The sequence below is a fragment of the Bos mutus genome, chromosome 6 (genome assembly GCF_027580195.1).
Source record: "Bos mutus isolate GX-2022 chromosome 6, NWIPB_WYAK_1.1, whole genome shotgun sequence".
Classification (NCBI taxonomy): domain Eukaryota; kingdom Metazoa; phylum Chordata; class Mammalia; order Artiodactyla; family Bovidae; genus Bos; species Bos mutus.
Genome location: NC_091622.1, coordinates 100,100,242 through 100,116,024, shown reverse-complemented (window position 1 = coordinate 100,116,024; position 15,783 = coordinate 100,100,242). Strand labels below are relative to the sequence as shown.

Here is a 15,783-nt window from a genome sequence, read left to right as displayed (position 1 = left end):
ACAGTCAAGTTAGGGTTATGTTCAGTTCAGTTCAGTCGCTCTGTCGTGTCCAACTCTTTGCAACTCCATGAACCGCAGTATGCCAGGCCTCCCTGTCCATCACCAACACCCGGAGTCCACTCAAACCCATGTCCATTGAGTCGGTGATGCCATCCAACCATCTTATCCTCTGTCGTCCCCTTCTCCTCTTGCCTTCAATCTTTGCCAGCATTAGGGTCTTTTCAAATGAGTCAGTTCTTCACATCAGGTGGCCCAAGTATTGGAGTTTCAGCTTCAACATCAGTCCTTTCAATGAACACCCAGGACTGATCTCCTTTAGAATGGACTGGTTGGATCTCCTTGAGGTCCAAGGGACTCACAAGAGTCTTCTCCAACACCACAGTTCAAAAGCATCAATTCTTCTACACTCAGCTTTCTTTATAGTCCAACTTTCACATCCATACATGACCACAGGAAAAACCATAGCCTTGACTAGATGGGCCTTTGTCAGCAAAGTAATCTCTCTGCTTTTTAATATGCTGTCTATATTGGTTATAACTTTCCTTCCAAGGACTAAGCATCTTTTAATGGCACGGCTGCAATCACCAACTGCAGTGATCTTGGAGCCCCAGAAAATAAAGTCAGCCACTGTTTCCACTGTTTCCCCATCTATTTGCCATGACGTGATGGGACCGGATGCCATGATCTTAGATTTTTGAATGTTGAGCTTTAAGTCAACCTTTTCACTCTCCTCTTTCACTTTCATCAAGAGGCTCTTTAGTTCTTCTTCACTTTCTGCCATAAGTGTGTGTCATCTGCATATGTGAGGTTATGGATATTTCTCCCAGCAATCTTGATTCCAGCTTGTGTTTCTTCCAGTCCAGCATTTCTCATGGTGTACTCACATATAAGTTAAATAAGCAGGGTGACAATATACAGCCTTGACATACTCCTTTTCCTATCTGGAACCAGTCTGTTGTTCCATGTCCAGTTCTAACTGTTGCTTCCTGACCTGCATACAGGTTTCTCAAGAGGCAGGTCAGGTGGTCTGGTAGTCCCATCTCCTTCAGAATTTTCCACAGTTTGTTGTTATGCACACAGTCAAAGGCTTTGGTATAGTCAATAAAGCAGAAATAGATGTTTTCTGGAATTCCCTTGCTTTTTTGATGATCCAGTGGATATTGGCAATTTATGTTGTCTTATTCAAATAATCAGTGTCCATGGCAAGTAAGGTCAGGAGTATTGCATACTCAACCCATATCTAGGTCAGTGAGCTCACATCTACAGATTCAGTTTTTTATTCTAGTCATCCACTTGACAATTTCTCAAAACTGATCACAAGGTAGGCCAAATAGAAGATGTGCATCTACTTATCTGAACTATCTTTTTTTTTTAATTTCAATGAGGGATGAAACATTATTTAGGCATGTGTGACCCCATACTTAAAAAATAAATTTAAGTAGGAATACAGGTTCATTGGAAGGACTGATGCTGAAGCTCAAATTCCAACAATTTGGCCACCTGATGAGAAGAACTGACTCATTTGAAAAGACCCTGATGCTGGAAAGAAGAAAAGTAAAGATATAAGCATCTGAATGCAGAGTTCCAAAGAATAGCAAGAAGAGATAAGAAAGCCTTCTTCAGCGATCAATGCAAAGAAATAGAGGAAAACAACAGAATGGGAAAGACTAGAGATCGCTTCAAGAAAATTAGAGATACCAAGGGAACATTTCATGCAAAGATGGGCTCGATAAAGGACAGAAATGGTATGGACCTAACAGAAGCAAAGATATTAAGAAGAGGTGACAAGAATACACAGAACTATACAAAAAAGATCTTCACAACCCAGATAATCACGATGGTGTGATCACTCACCTAGAGCCAGACATCCTGGAATGTGAAGTCAAGTGGGCCTTAGAAAGCATCACTACGAACAAAGCTAGTGGAGGTGATGGAATTCCAGTTGAGCTATTTCAAATCCTGAAAGATGATGCTGTGAAAGTGCTGCACTCAATATGCCAGCAAATTTGGAAAACTCAGCAGTGGCCACAGGACTGGAAAAGGTCAGTTTTCATTCCAATCCCAAAGAAAGGCAATGCCAAAGAATGCTCAAACTACTGCACAATTACACTCATCTCACATGCTAGTAAAATAATGCTCAAAATTCTCCAAGCCAGGCTTCAGCAATACATGAACCGTGAACTTCCTGATGTTCAAGCTGGTTTTAGAAAAGGCAGAGGAACCAGAGATCAAATTGCCAACATCCACTGGATCATGGAAAAAAAGCAAGAGAGTTCCAGAAAAACATCAATTTCTGCTTTATTGACTATGCCAAAGCCTTTGACTGTGTGGATCACAATAAACTGTGAAAAATTCTGAAAGATATGGAAATACCAGACCACCTGACCTGCCTCTTGAGAAATCTGTATGCAGGTCAGGAAGCAACAGTTAGAACTGGACATGGAACAACAGACTGGTTCCAAATAGGAAAAGGAGTACGTCAAGGTTGTATATTGTCACCCTGCTTATTTAACTTATATGCAGAGTACATCATGAGAAACGCTGGACTGGAAGAAACACAAGCTGGAATCAAGATTGCTGGGAGAAATATCAATAACCTCAGATATGCAGATGACACCACCCTTATGGCAGAAAGTGAAGAGGAACTAAAAAGCCTCTTGATGAAAGTGAAAGAAGAGAGTGAAAAAGTTAGCTGAAAGCTCAACATTCAGAAAACTAAGATCATGGCATCCGGTCCCATCACTTCATGGGAAATAGATGGGGAAACAGTGGAAACAGTGTCAGACTTTATTTTTGGGGGCTCCAAAATCACTGCAGATGGTGACTGCAGCCATGAAATTAAAAGATGCTTACTCCTTGGAAGGAAAGTTATGACCAACCTAGACAGCATATTCAAAAGCAGAGACATTACTTTGCCAACAAAGGTCCGTCTAGTCAAGGCTATGGTTTTTCCTGTGGTCATGTATGGATGTGAGAGTTGGACTGTGAAGAAGGCTGAGCACTGAACAGTTGATGCTTTTGAACTGTGGTGTTGGAGAAGACTCTTGAGAGTCCCTTGGACTGCAAGGAGATCCAACCAGTCCATTCTGAAGGAAATCAGCCCTGGGATTTCTTTGGAAGGAATGATGCTAAAGCTGAAACTCCAGTACTTTGACCACCTCATGCGAAGAGTTGACTCATTGGAAAAGACTCTGATGCTGGGAGGGATTGGGGGCAGGAGGAGAAGGGGACGACAGAGGATGAGATGGCTGGATGGCATCACTGACTCGATGGACGTGAGTCTGAGTGAACTCTGGGAGTTGGTGATGGACAGGGAGGCCTGGTGTGCTGCAATTCATGGGATTGCAGAGTTGGACACGACTGAGTGACTGAACTGAACTGAACTGATGCTGGAAAAGATTGAAGGCGGAAGGAGAAGGGGACGACAGAGGATGAGATGGTTGGATAGCATCACTGACTCAACGGACATAAATTTGAGCAAGCTCCAGGAGTTGGTGATGGACAGGGAGGCCTGGAGTGCTGCAGTCCTTGGGGTTGCAAAGAGTCAGACATGACTGAGTGACTGAACTGAACAGGTTCACAAAGATGTGCTGAGGGTCTTGCTGATGCATTTAATTGATTCCATCAAGCTCTTCTATGACTATGACACAAACAGGAACAAAGAGTTTGAAAGAAATAATTTAGCACAGTTAAAATATATTGGTGGGCCAAAAGGTGGTTTGTGTTTTTCCATAACATCTTATAGAAAACCCTGAACTTATTGGTCATGATGATCATACCTGGATTTCAGAAGCTCAAGTTTAAGCAGGGAATGTGGGTAGCCTGGGAATGAGCTCTTAGGAGCAAGAAGCTGTGGGTGTACTGCCTGTGAGAGCTAAAGGGTGAAAAAAAGAGAACAAGATGCAGCCCTAGGTACAACATCCTTGGTAGTCGAGATGGTCATAAACAGCCACAAGTTAGCCAGAGAAACAAGAATAACCAAGATGGACCTGTAGTCTCCTTACAGCCATAGGCTCTTAGGAAGAGATGCATTTGTCCTTTTTTATTCTTCCTCCCTGCCAGTCCAGAAATGTCAAAGAGAAGAAAAAGGTACCCAATTCATGGTCCTCACACATGTGTAGACACACACACATACCTCCAGTGCTGGAGAGAGGGGAGAGAAAGTGTACCTGTGCTTCCTGTCTATATGAGGTAAGCCATCCAGGCTGGCAAGCATTGGGGTAGGGCATGTTGTTGTTACTGTGTAGTTCCTAAGTGATGTCTGACTCTTTTGTGACCTCATGGGCTCCTCTGTCCATGGGATTTCCTAGGCAAGAATCCTGGAGTGGGTTGCCATTTCTTTCTCCAGGGGATCTTCCTAACCCAGGGATCAAACCCACCTCTCCTACATTGGCAGGCTGATTCTTAGAGGGATATAAATGAGATTTAAATCAAGCATGAGGCCTGAGTTTTAAATTAGGTTGGAATTTAATAATTAAAAAATGATAGTATTTCCTCAAAAGGTTAAACACAGAGTTACTATATATCCCATCAAACCCACTATTATGTATATAAGCAAGAGAAATGAAAATGTATGGCTACACAAAACCTTATACATGCTCACAGCAGTGTTATTCATAAATGCCCAGAGTGGGAAACAATCCAAATGTTTGTCAACTGAAGAATGGATATATATATATATATATATATAAAATGTGGTATATCATTACAATGGACTATTATTAGGCCATATAAGTAAATGAAGTGCTAATACAGATACAACATGGATTAACCTCGAGAATATTATGCTAAAGGAAACCAAAATTCAGAAGGCAAGAATAATAATTCAAGCAACCAGGATTTCTTCCTTTTTACACAAAAATTGATACAAAATATTTCATAAATCATAATTGATAGTCACTGAATAAATAAACATATGGAAATAACATTGGAAAATAGAGACCATCTGAATTTATGCAGAATAAATCTAAAGAAGAAGGGACAGAAAGATTGAGTGCGCAATAGAAATCTAAAAGAAAATAAATAGAAAATAGCTATGGAATACTTTATATACCGGGGGGAGAAAAAGTAACCCTTTAAAATACATTACTCTCAACACTAAAAATATAAACATTCAAATTACATTTCCAACCATTCATTTTTTCCCTAAATTCTTTTCTCCACTAGTTGGGGTTATGGAAATAACCCTAAGTTTATGCTGATGGTTCTACTTATTGAATTCCATCACAAACACAAAAGCCTGCAGTCAGTAAGTACATGTTAGAAGCAGAACTCAAGGGATTCAACTCCAGTAGTTCTCTCTCCAAATTGTTATTCCGGAATAAGTGCTGTGAGTGAGACGAGAAAGTTAGGGCTGCCTCCCTCTGGGTTGGTCCAGTTTTGCAAAGAGAATCCTTAAAGCCTCCTCAGCTGTCATCAAAATCATTTGGTAAGCTCTGAAGGGGTCCCAAAAGTAATTTAAACAAAGAGAAAAGACATACTACAGAATTTAGCATTAGCTTTTTTTTTTTTTTGAGAATCCGTTTAAATTCAGTGTATTGGCAGCATAGATCACAAGGGAAAACAAGTTATTTTCTGCTCCTATGTTAGCATTACTTACAAGGGCTGATCATCTACCATTTCCATTTTGTTATACAATAAATAAGGTGCTTATTACAGATATTGATTTCTAAACTGCTGCGTCAGAGTATTCTGATGGTAAAAGACGATGAAAATGACGGCGATGATAATGCTGACTGTGCCAGTGGTGGCAGGAACAACAGCAGTTGGTAGCACAGTGGTAAGAATCCATCTGCCAATGCAGGAAACATAGGAGACATGGGTCTGATCCTGGGTCAGGAGGATCCTCTGGAGAAGGAAATGGCAACCCGCTCCAGCATTCTTGCCTAGAAAATTCCATGGACAGAGGAGTTTGGTGGGCTACAGTCCATGGGGTCACAGAGTTGGACACGACTGAGCGATTGATTACACACACACACAGACTGAGAGATTAATATGTGGCCAGGTACTGTATAAGTATTCTAGAAACATCATTTCATGTATGCTAACAACTACTTATGAGACAGGTATTATTATTACTCATAGTTTACAGATGTGAAACTTATCCAACGGAGAAGGCAATGGCACCCCACTCCAGTACTTTTGCCTGGAAAATCCCATGGATGGAGGAGCCTGGTAGGCTGCAGTCCGTGGGGTCTCTAGAGTTGGACACAACTGAGCGACTTCACTTTCACTTTTCACTTTCATGCATCGGAGAAGGAAATGGCAACCCACTCCAGTGTTCTTGCCTGGAGAATCCCAGGGACGGGGGAGCCTGGTGGGCTACCGTCTATGGGGTCGCACAGAGTCGGACACGACTGAAGCGACTTAGCAGCAGCAGCAGCAACTTATCCAAGTAAACAGTAAGCAACTTACCACAAGCCCATCGCTAGTGATATAATCAAGGCTGAACACAGGCAGTCTGACCCAAGAAACTTTATACAAAACAACTGGGCTCAACCACTTTCCAGAGAAATGCCTACACTGGACAAAGTCAATTCTAGAGGACAGTATGAGGATGAAATTTTCTCTCACAATTATCCCTCTGCCCACCATGACCATCCATCAGTTTCCCTTCATCCAAGACATTCTTTGCTGCTCTTTCACCCCAAGTATCCTTTCCAGCAGCAACAGATTTTCTCTGCTCTTCCTCTTATAGTCAAAAGTGACTTGAATAACGGATGCTGCTGCTGCTGCTTCTAAGTCGCTTCAGTCATGTCTGACTCTGTGTGAACTCCATAGACGGCAGCCCACCAGGCTCCCCCGTCCCTGGGATTCTCCAGGCAAGAACACTGGAGTGGGTTGCCATTTCCTTCTCCAATGCACAAAAGTGAAAAGTGAAAGTGAAGTCGCTCAGTCATGTCCGACTCTTCATGATGCCATGGACTGCAGCCTACCAGGCTCCTCCATCCATGGGATTTTCCAGGCAAGAGTGCTGGAGTGGGGTGCCATCGCCTTCTCTGAATAATGGATTACAGAAGGCCAAGTGTTTGTGGCATAGTTGCTTTTCAATAATTTTTCTGCAAATTATTGCACTACACAAAATAATAAACAATACAAACAGACAGAATTTCAAAACTATTGCAGGAGGCCTTTTTGGAGAGGTGAAAATTTTGATTCCTTAACAGTGAGATGCACATAGAATAAGCCCTATTTTCACTGTTTGGCTCTAAATCCAATAAACCAATAAAAATATGCACATAAAATCAAGGGGAAATGTAAGGTCTCAGAATAAAATAAACAATCTCTAGCACTGCTTACTGGACTTGTAACAGACTTGTCTGTGTTTATATCTCCAAATTCATCTCTTATCCCTGCTTGTCTCCTTTCTAAGGTGCTGAAATACTTAACCATTATTATGGTTATCAAATCGTCAACGATCTACCAAAGGGCCATGACCTACACCTTTAATTCTGCCACATATATCAACCAAATCGCTTATAATAATGTTATGTTCTCCTTCACTTCTGAGGTTAAATATATCTTCTTTAGAAAAACTCTCCCTGAACCTTGAAGTGGTTATAGATGCCCCCTTTCTGTTGCTTCCTAAGTATTCTCTATACTTTCTTTATTTAAATACTCATTACATTGTACAGTAACTGCAATTGACTATAACAGCCACTGGAACTGAATACCATCTTTATGGATATTTTTTAGTATTAATTGATCATCTGTGGCAGTGTCAGCTAGCTCTTTTTCCATACCCATGTTCTCCTCTGATCCAGGATAAAGCGGGTACATGCCCAGCCTCCTGTGCAGTTAGGCATGATCATGTGACTCAGTCCCAACTACTGGAATATGAATAGAAGTGATAAGAGGCACCTGCACACCGAATGGTCTATCTAAGCCTTCTATGCAGTAGTCTATTTTATATTCTTTCTAGATTACTGGAAAGGAAATGATCCTATGATAAGTTTCAAAGCCAAAAGTTAAAATTGCAAAATCACCAGAAGCTTAAGTTTCTAAACAGTTATTTGAAGCAGACCTCCTCACTTACTGAGAATCACTTTGGACTTTCACCTGAGAAAGAAAGAAACTTCATTTTAAATCCTTGTTCATTTGTTTGGGGAGGTCTATCTTTTTATAGTAACAGTTATATCATCTTTTGTTTCTAAAGTCTAGCATAATAACTGCAGGAACATTAGAAATCTATAAATATATGTTGAAAAAAACCAAGTGAAAGAATGATGAGTATGACCATCTCAAGAAATAAATTCTTTTTTGTCAAATTAATGTTATAAAAATAGCTAACATTTATTTTATATTTACTATATGCTACTGCTTTCTAAAATTCTTTACATAAATTATCTCACATAAACCTCTTAACAATGTTATAGGTAGGTACTAATCTTTTCCCATTGTACAGATTAGTGGATTGAAGTTTAAAACCAGCTTATTCAGTCTAATATATCATAGTTATTTGGTAGACGAATCAAGATTCAACCCAAATTAAGTGACTCAAAAGCCTATTTTTTTAACCACACTGATATAAAATGCCATGCCTAGATGACTTCTATAAGCAATAAAAAATTATTCAACCAATAGCAGAATAAAACATTCACTATTAATAACACTACTTTAATATGATTTCTAGGAAAGAGGTAAGAGTTCCTAAAAATTTATGATGACACACAAATCCTTATTATGTGTCTTTTAAGATGCCAAGAGACTTAGATGCTACACTGAAAGTCAGTTGGGCTTCCCTGGTAGCTCAGGTGGTAAAAAACTCGCCTGCCAATGTAGGAGACATAAGAGATGTGGGTTCAATCCCTGGGTCAGGAAGATCTTGCCTGGACAATTCCATGGACAGAGGAGCCTGGTGGGCTACAGTCCATGGGGTCGCAAAGAGTCAGACATGACTGAGTGACTAACACACACACACACACACACATACAGAAAGTCAGTTATGTGTGTTTCCAGCATTATTTTACACACATAATCAGCACTTTGGCTGCTTCTGGGTCATATACTTTAACAGAGAACACCAATTACCTTAGAGATTTCTAGATTTCATTAACTCACGTTTCATTAGATATATAAAATTAGAGTTTACTCTTAAATCAGTAATCAATTCTTGCACATTTAGAAGTCAGGATTCAGGTTATAATTCACTTAAAATCACTTTGTTCTTTAAGGTAAGAAAATCCATTGTGATCTAATACAGTGTCATCTTCATCAGGTCCAGAAAAAAACCTTCCCACACAACTGGATCAATATCTGCTGTAGGAAGCCTAGGCTAGATTAATTGGGTTAGTGCCTGTTTGGATTTCAGTCGTTTTATCAGGAGTCCCAGGTTGGCTTCTCAAAATCAATGCTTTCCAGGGTGTGTCAAGTTCTAGTACCCAAGGTATATCAGAGATATTCAATAGTATGGCCAAACATGAGACTCGGCAGTTATTTAAGTAATGATATACTTCAGGATAGAAGTAAAGCAAATTGTTCCCCAAAAGCACTAGGAATTTATCACTAGATTCATTTAACAAAATCTATATAACTGCTTTGTTTTTAAGATAACTATAATAATCACTTTTTATCTATGTATCAGCTTCATCCCCTCTGTTATAATATCTATAAGGCCACAGTCATTTTTCATGATTATTAATGAAAAATAGCCATACAGATATTGTCACAAGCTTAGTTTAAAATATATTTTAAAACGTTTTTCATAGCTATCCAGAACTCCTAGGGGTACATAAGGTAGATGAAAGATTTCTTTTTAAATAAATTCTTATGTACAGTATAATTTTAAACTTTTTTCTATGTATAAACAGGACTTTATTTTAAAGATTAAAAATAGAAAAAGTATTAAACAAGTATTTTAAAAAATACAGAATTATAAAATGCTTACAGCAGTGGCCTATGAGTAACAGAAATTATGGATACATTGGTGTATATTCAAACATCGGCTACATACATCACTATTCTGTTGGTTTTTTCAGAAACAACAAAATCAACTTTATTTTTTAAATCTGTTCTAAATAAAATCTGTTTCCATGATAATTGCAAACAGTGGAGTTTCTGGAGTGAGTTTGGGCTAAGATGAACTAAAATTTCATTTTTAAAACTATAGAATACTAAATATTTTAGCTTGATGTATTTTAAATATAAAACACTTACACTTTGAGGTAGAACCCCAGGGGAATTCTGGCTACAGGCTGGAAAGTCTCATTTACAAAAAGATATTGTCACCAGAGAAAGGAGAACCTAGAGGGGCTTTTGCCTTTTGCTCAAGAAGAAAATACAAGGGTCAGTTTAGAGACTTTCTAAGTTCCCAGACTTGCCCAGATTGTGGAATATTTAGGAAGCAAGGTGCAACCTGAATAAGAACACAGTACATCAATGTTAAGTTTAAGTAATTAAGTCTATAAGGTACTAAATCAGATATACTAGGTTCTAGTAGACATGAAAATTGTACAGATGGAAGGAAAACTTAATTGAGAAAAGTATATTCATTAACATAGGTTCTCAACGTATTAGGTGTTATGGATTGAATTGTGCCCGCCCCTGCACCTGCCACCATTCCCATTAAAGTCCTAATCCTCCATGTGGCTAGGACTTTAATGTGAATTATGGAGGGGGACAATTCAATCCATAACACCGAATATGTTGAAAACCTATGTTAATGAATATACTTTTCTCAATTAAGTTTTCCTTCCATCTGTATGGTCACTTTCACAAGGAGTTAATCAAGGTAAATGATGCCATAATGATGGGGCTAATCTGAGAGGACTCGTGTCCTTGGAAGAGGACACCTGAGCTTTCTCACTCTCCAGTGCACAAAGCAAAGGCCATGTGAAGACAGAGAGAAAGTAGTTTTCTACAAGCCAAGAAGACAGGCTTCACCAGAAACCAGCACTGGAAGCATCTCGATCTTGGACTTCCAGCCTCTAGAACTCAGAAAATGAATTTCCGTAAGAATTAGATACCTATTCTATAACTCCAAGTCTTTCTTCTGCTCTGAATTCCTCTTTCCAGTTCAGGCACCTGGAAAATTCCCACCAATCTTCAACATCCTAGGTAAGGGTCACTTCCTGCTTTGCACAGCCTCCTCGACTCCTCTAGCCAGTCATCACTCCCTCCCTGGCACTAATTATATCTGTGCTTTCTGAGTACTTCACGCTTACATGTTAGTCTGTCACAATTATAATTCTATTTACATGTTTCCCCAACAGATGTGTAGTTTTAATAACAAGGATAATGATGGAGCTTGACTCTTTATTGAGTTGAGAAACTCAGAGAAAGTTTCACTAAAATAAATTGATAGGCTTTTTCTAGGATAGGAGGGACACATACTTCAAGGATTTTAATACTTTCATTTTAGAAATACTATTAAGAAAGAGGAAAACCAATTCAGATTAAGTTTATTGAAAATTTTCAGCTGGTTAGGAATGCTCAGAAGAGTAAATTTTTTCATTTCATTAGTGATGTTTCCTCCAGTATTATTGAAATAGCCCTCAGCAAAAAAATACGAAGGCCAAGGGCATTCTTAGGCTTGAAGGTGCCCATATTGAAAATAGTCCTTCTGACTGAAAACAAATCTAAAGAAAGCTGAGGATTTGTGAGCAGGCAAAAGGCTAAGTTGAAGGAACATTGGATCAGGAGCAAGGAAATTTGATTTTCAGTTTGTTATTTGCTACTCACCAACAATATCTCTTGGCTGGTACATACACTCTCTCTCACACACACACACACACATACACACATACACACAAACACACATGCATCCTTTATCTATGAAGTGAGGAGTTTTATAACATTTTTTCCCTGTTTTAATATTTTCCCAAGGCTTTCAATTGCTACTTATTGAATTGTTTAGAGTTATTCTATGATACGTCACTACAGCATTTTTTTAATGTGATTTAAACCACACTGTTTGAAAAAGAGGTTATGATTTTGATATATGAAGCTGAGAATAGTCCATGTTACAGCACCTGGTCCTGGCCCAACCCTGCTTGGCTATAGATATCATTTATTGACTCACCAACTCATCCGAAAATGTGCCTTGCACTTACAATGTGTCAGGCAGGCATCTATTTCTCATTTTAAAAATTCACTTTAAAGTAAGGAATGAATCCATTCATGGACAAATACACAGTCCTTTCAAATTACAAACTGTCCTCTGACATAGACACTGCTGTTTTCATCTGATTCTGTGTGTACATGTCTAAACATTTGTGCAAAATATTAAAATTTAAAGGTACAATGTCAAAATTCCTGGTGCATACATGAAAGATTGTCCAAAAATGAATAATAATTCAAAGTTATTCACCCCAAATTATCTTACTTTGTTAACAGCAAATCTTTAACAAATAATAATTAGGAAGAAAAAATATGAAAACTTTTTTGTGGAGAAATAATGGTAATCTATGTTTCGTTTGTATAAGAATTAGCATTTTCTTATCAATATAACTCTATTTTGTTAGTTTCACATATTATGTCTACAAATACTAGTAACATACTAATAGCAAAATACTGCTTATCTTAGAAATACTATGAATTAAATTAATTTTCACTTCAATTCAAATTTCATTTGAATTGATCAGAAGTTTTTGCATTTCTTATTTAAATTTCCAACTTTTTATCAAAATAACTATATTGCACAGAATACTGTGATTCTGTCGATCTTCTGAGAAACCCCACAGAGGACAATAACCAAGGCAATTTGATAATATCCTCTTTGAACAGTTTAAGGGGTTCATATACATATTCTCTGACATCTGCAGGTTCTCAAATTTTAGAAACATTAAGCTCAATCTTGATCTATTGTAGCCAATCTTCATTACTAGAAGGTACGTTGAACTCATCAAAGAGTCAGAATGATTGTTTAGTCTGCTTCAGTTCTCCAGTCACTCAGGTCCTAAAACCTCCGTTTGCTCCCCTAATCCTTTGTTTAGATTCTAGATGAGACCTAATTAATGATTTAATTTGTACTCATTCTGGTTAACAACCCAGCCCATCCAAAGTATGCCAGAACAAAAGTCCATCGAATAAAATATTGAATGTTACTCATCCATCTCCTTCTGTATTCAACATGGTCCTCCATATCAAAGTTTCCATAATGAATGCCCCATGTTCTACTTTTTTTCACATTAACCTGAGTTTGGTAAAAATAATTTTATGTTCAAGATAATACCTTACTGTATTACATAGTATAAAACAAGGTACAATGAGAAAAGAACTCTAGAGTATAAGATAACAAACAAGACTCCTTTGCGTCTGATCTCTATATGATGGTGCTTATCTCAGCCACAGTTTCTTCATTTGTAATAATAACTCCCACATTCCCCACTGTTTTGCTATAATGAAATGAATGTCATTGCTGTTGCTCAGTTGCTCAATCATGTCCAACTCTTTGTGACCGCATGGACTGCAGCATGCCAGACTTCCCTGTCCTTATGGAAATGCCTTATAGCTGTCATGACATAAATACGGGATAATCTTATTAACTTATTTATGAGATCTTTGAATGAAAGCATATGAACTTGGACTTAACTAGAGGCAAACATGGCACCACAATCTAACTCTGGGTAATATGCTTTATACCTAAGCATTGATTTCTTCATACATGAGGCTAATCCTACCTCGAAGGATTATTTTAAGCATTTCATAACATATATATACCAATTCTTAGTCAAATGCTTGGCCTTGGTAAAGGTATGCTAAAAAATAGAAATTTCAAAAAATGAGTGGAGAATGTAATTTCATTGCTACTTTTATGTATTAATAATTCAGTTAGACTAATGAGAAGTTTGTTAAATTATGTCTGAGGAATTTAAAATACTAAAGCAGAGCCTTGATCCAACTTCCTAATTAAGTTCTCAAATTTTAATACAAGGAAAATAGCCCCAAGAACATACCGTTAGGGATGTTTATGTAAACTACTCTAAAACATTTTTTCTCTTAGTTATGTATTTTACAGATGTAGATGGAGGAAAAACACAGAGGGAATGCCTCCATTCCCATCTTCTTTCATCAATTGATAAGCAATGATCACAGCTAAGAAAGCTTGTTGTAGCTACAGGGAAGGATGGAGAATTTTTCCTAATTGTAACCCAGAGATCTGTGGCTGAGGAAATGAGAAGTAAACAAGCAACTAAAAGACCATTAAGAAACCACAAAGAAACACAGAAACTATCCCCGGGGGATTATATTGTGTATGCTGGTTGGATGTATCAACACTGTCTGGGTTTAGCACTACATCCATATTTTATATGAGTTAAAGCATAGAGAAGCCCCCAGAGAACAGTTATTGACAGTGTCTCATAAATTAAAGTTCCACTTACAGTTTTCCTTCAAATCTTTCAACTTGCTTCTGAGAAAAGGAAAGATGCTTTGGCTACAATATATATATATATCTTCTAACAGAGGTCCATTAATATTTTCATACGATAACCCCCATGTCCCCTACTGGTTTGCTATGATGAAATCAGTAACAAGTATGGAAACGCCCTATAACTGTCATGATACCAATATGAAATATTTTTATTTTTTTGAGTACTTCTCCAAGATATTCTTATTAATTTATTTATGAGATCTCTGGAACTCAGATATTTTGGTCCAGCTTAGTAAAAGTCAAAATTAATATTCAACAAGTATAAATTTGTCTCTTGGCCTCAATTAGCAAGTTTATCCTCCTGAACCAAAGTAAACAATGAGTAAAAGTGTGAAAGATGCCAGTGAACTGAAGGAGACCAGGGAGATTGAGTTGACGTCAGTCTCCAAGTTTCTAGCAAACCCCACCACTTCTTAGGCTACTAAGCACTACAGTGCTTTTTATTTTTTCCTACTTACCAAGGGCTTGGTTTCATCTTCATCTTTGAAGTAATAGAGCTGATCACCCTTGAGCACAAACCAACGGGTATGCCAAGTCTTGACAAAGCCTCCTTGCTTCCTCAGCCACCCACACTTCACAGCATTGTTCCTCCCTGGGCCTTGCGGGGAGTTCTCCATGGAGTCATTGTTCTCCTCCATTATCAAGCTGATGGACTTTCCTATGTAGCAAACAAAAAACAACAAAAATAAAGTACTCTGATATAGCCAACCCCCTCTTAAATTACCTGTCCCTTTAAAAAAAAAAAAAAACGCTGGAGGAACAGTGAAAAAGGTACATCAACTCACATTCCAAATTTCTAGAAGCAAACCACAAATGTGACAACAATATTCCTGGAGGAAACTTGGACAGAGTTCCTCGTGTCTTCCCTAAATGAGCTAGTCAACTATGTGATAATATCTCTTTTTTCCAAAGTAGAAGTAAAGAATAGGAAAGTTCTAGATGTAATGTGTTAAGAAGTTGGAGGAGGCAGCTATGCTCACCACTACACCATGGTCACAAGAGGCAATATTTGAAGACAAACTAAAAACCACCTAAAAAAAAAACAAACCCAGGACTCTCGTGATAATGGGCCTCTGTGTCTGGTGTGCACTGATTGGAGCCTGCTAGTGCAAGCCTGTGATTATTTGAGCAAACTTAGTCTCACACATGTTAAAGTTTAGAGGGACTGTTTTAAAAACCTCAATGGAAGGCATTTGTTTTACATATGTGAGAATTTCTCAAGCTGTCTCTGCCTCCCTCTCTCCGAGTATCCCCTTGAGAGTTTCTTTGGCTGGTCAAGAATTAGTGCAGCTGAAAAAAGTTGAGGAAAAAATTGCAAACAAATGAAAAATAGCCCGGCTTGGCCAGTGAGTCTCCTTCAGACTTCTGGAGTGAGTGGTATGTTCCAGTCAACTGCATGATGAAGAAAATTT

General features: G+C 38.2%; 1 protein-coding gene across 1 annotated transcript in view; it reads right to left on the bottom strand.

Annotated features, from left to right (window-relative positions):
* Positions 1-15,783, bottom strand: part of ARHGAP24 (Rho GTPase activating protein 24) — a 545,966-nt gene that overhangs the window by 443,112 nt on the left and 87,071 nt on the right. The window contains exon 2 of the mRNA XM_070372641.1: positions 14,830-15,029. Coding sequence (XP_070228742.1) covers positions 14,830-15,009 — 180 coding nt within the window. The 5' untranslated portion in view covers positions 15,010-15,029. The remainder of the gene's footprint in view (positions 1-14,829; positions 15,030-15,783) is intronic.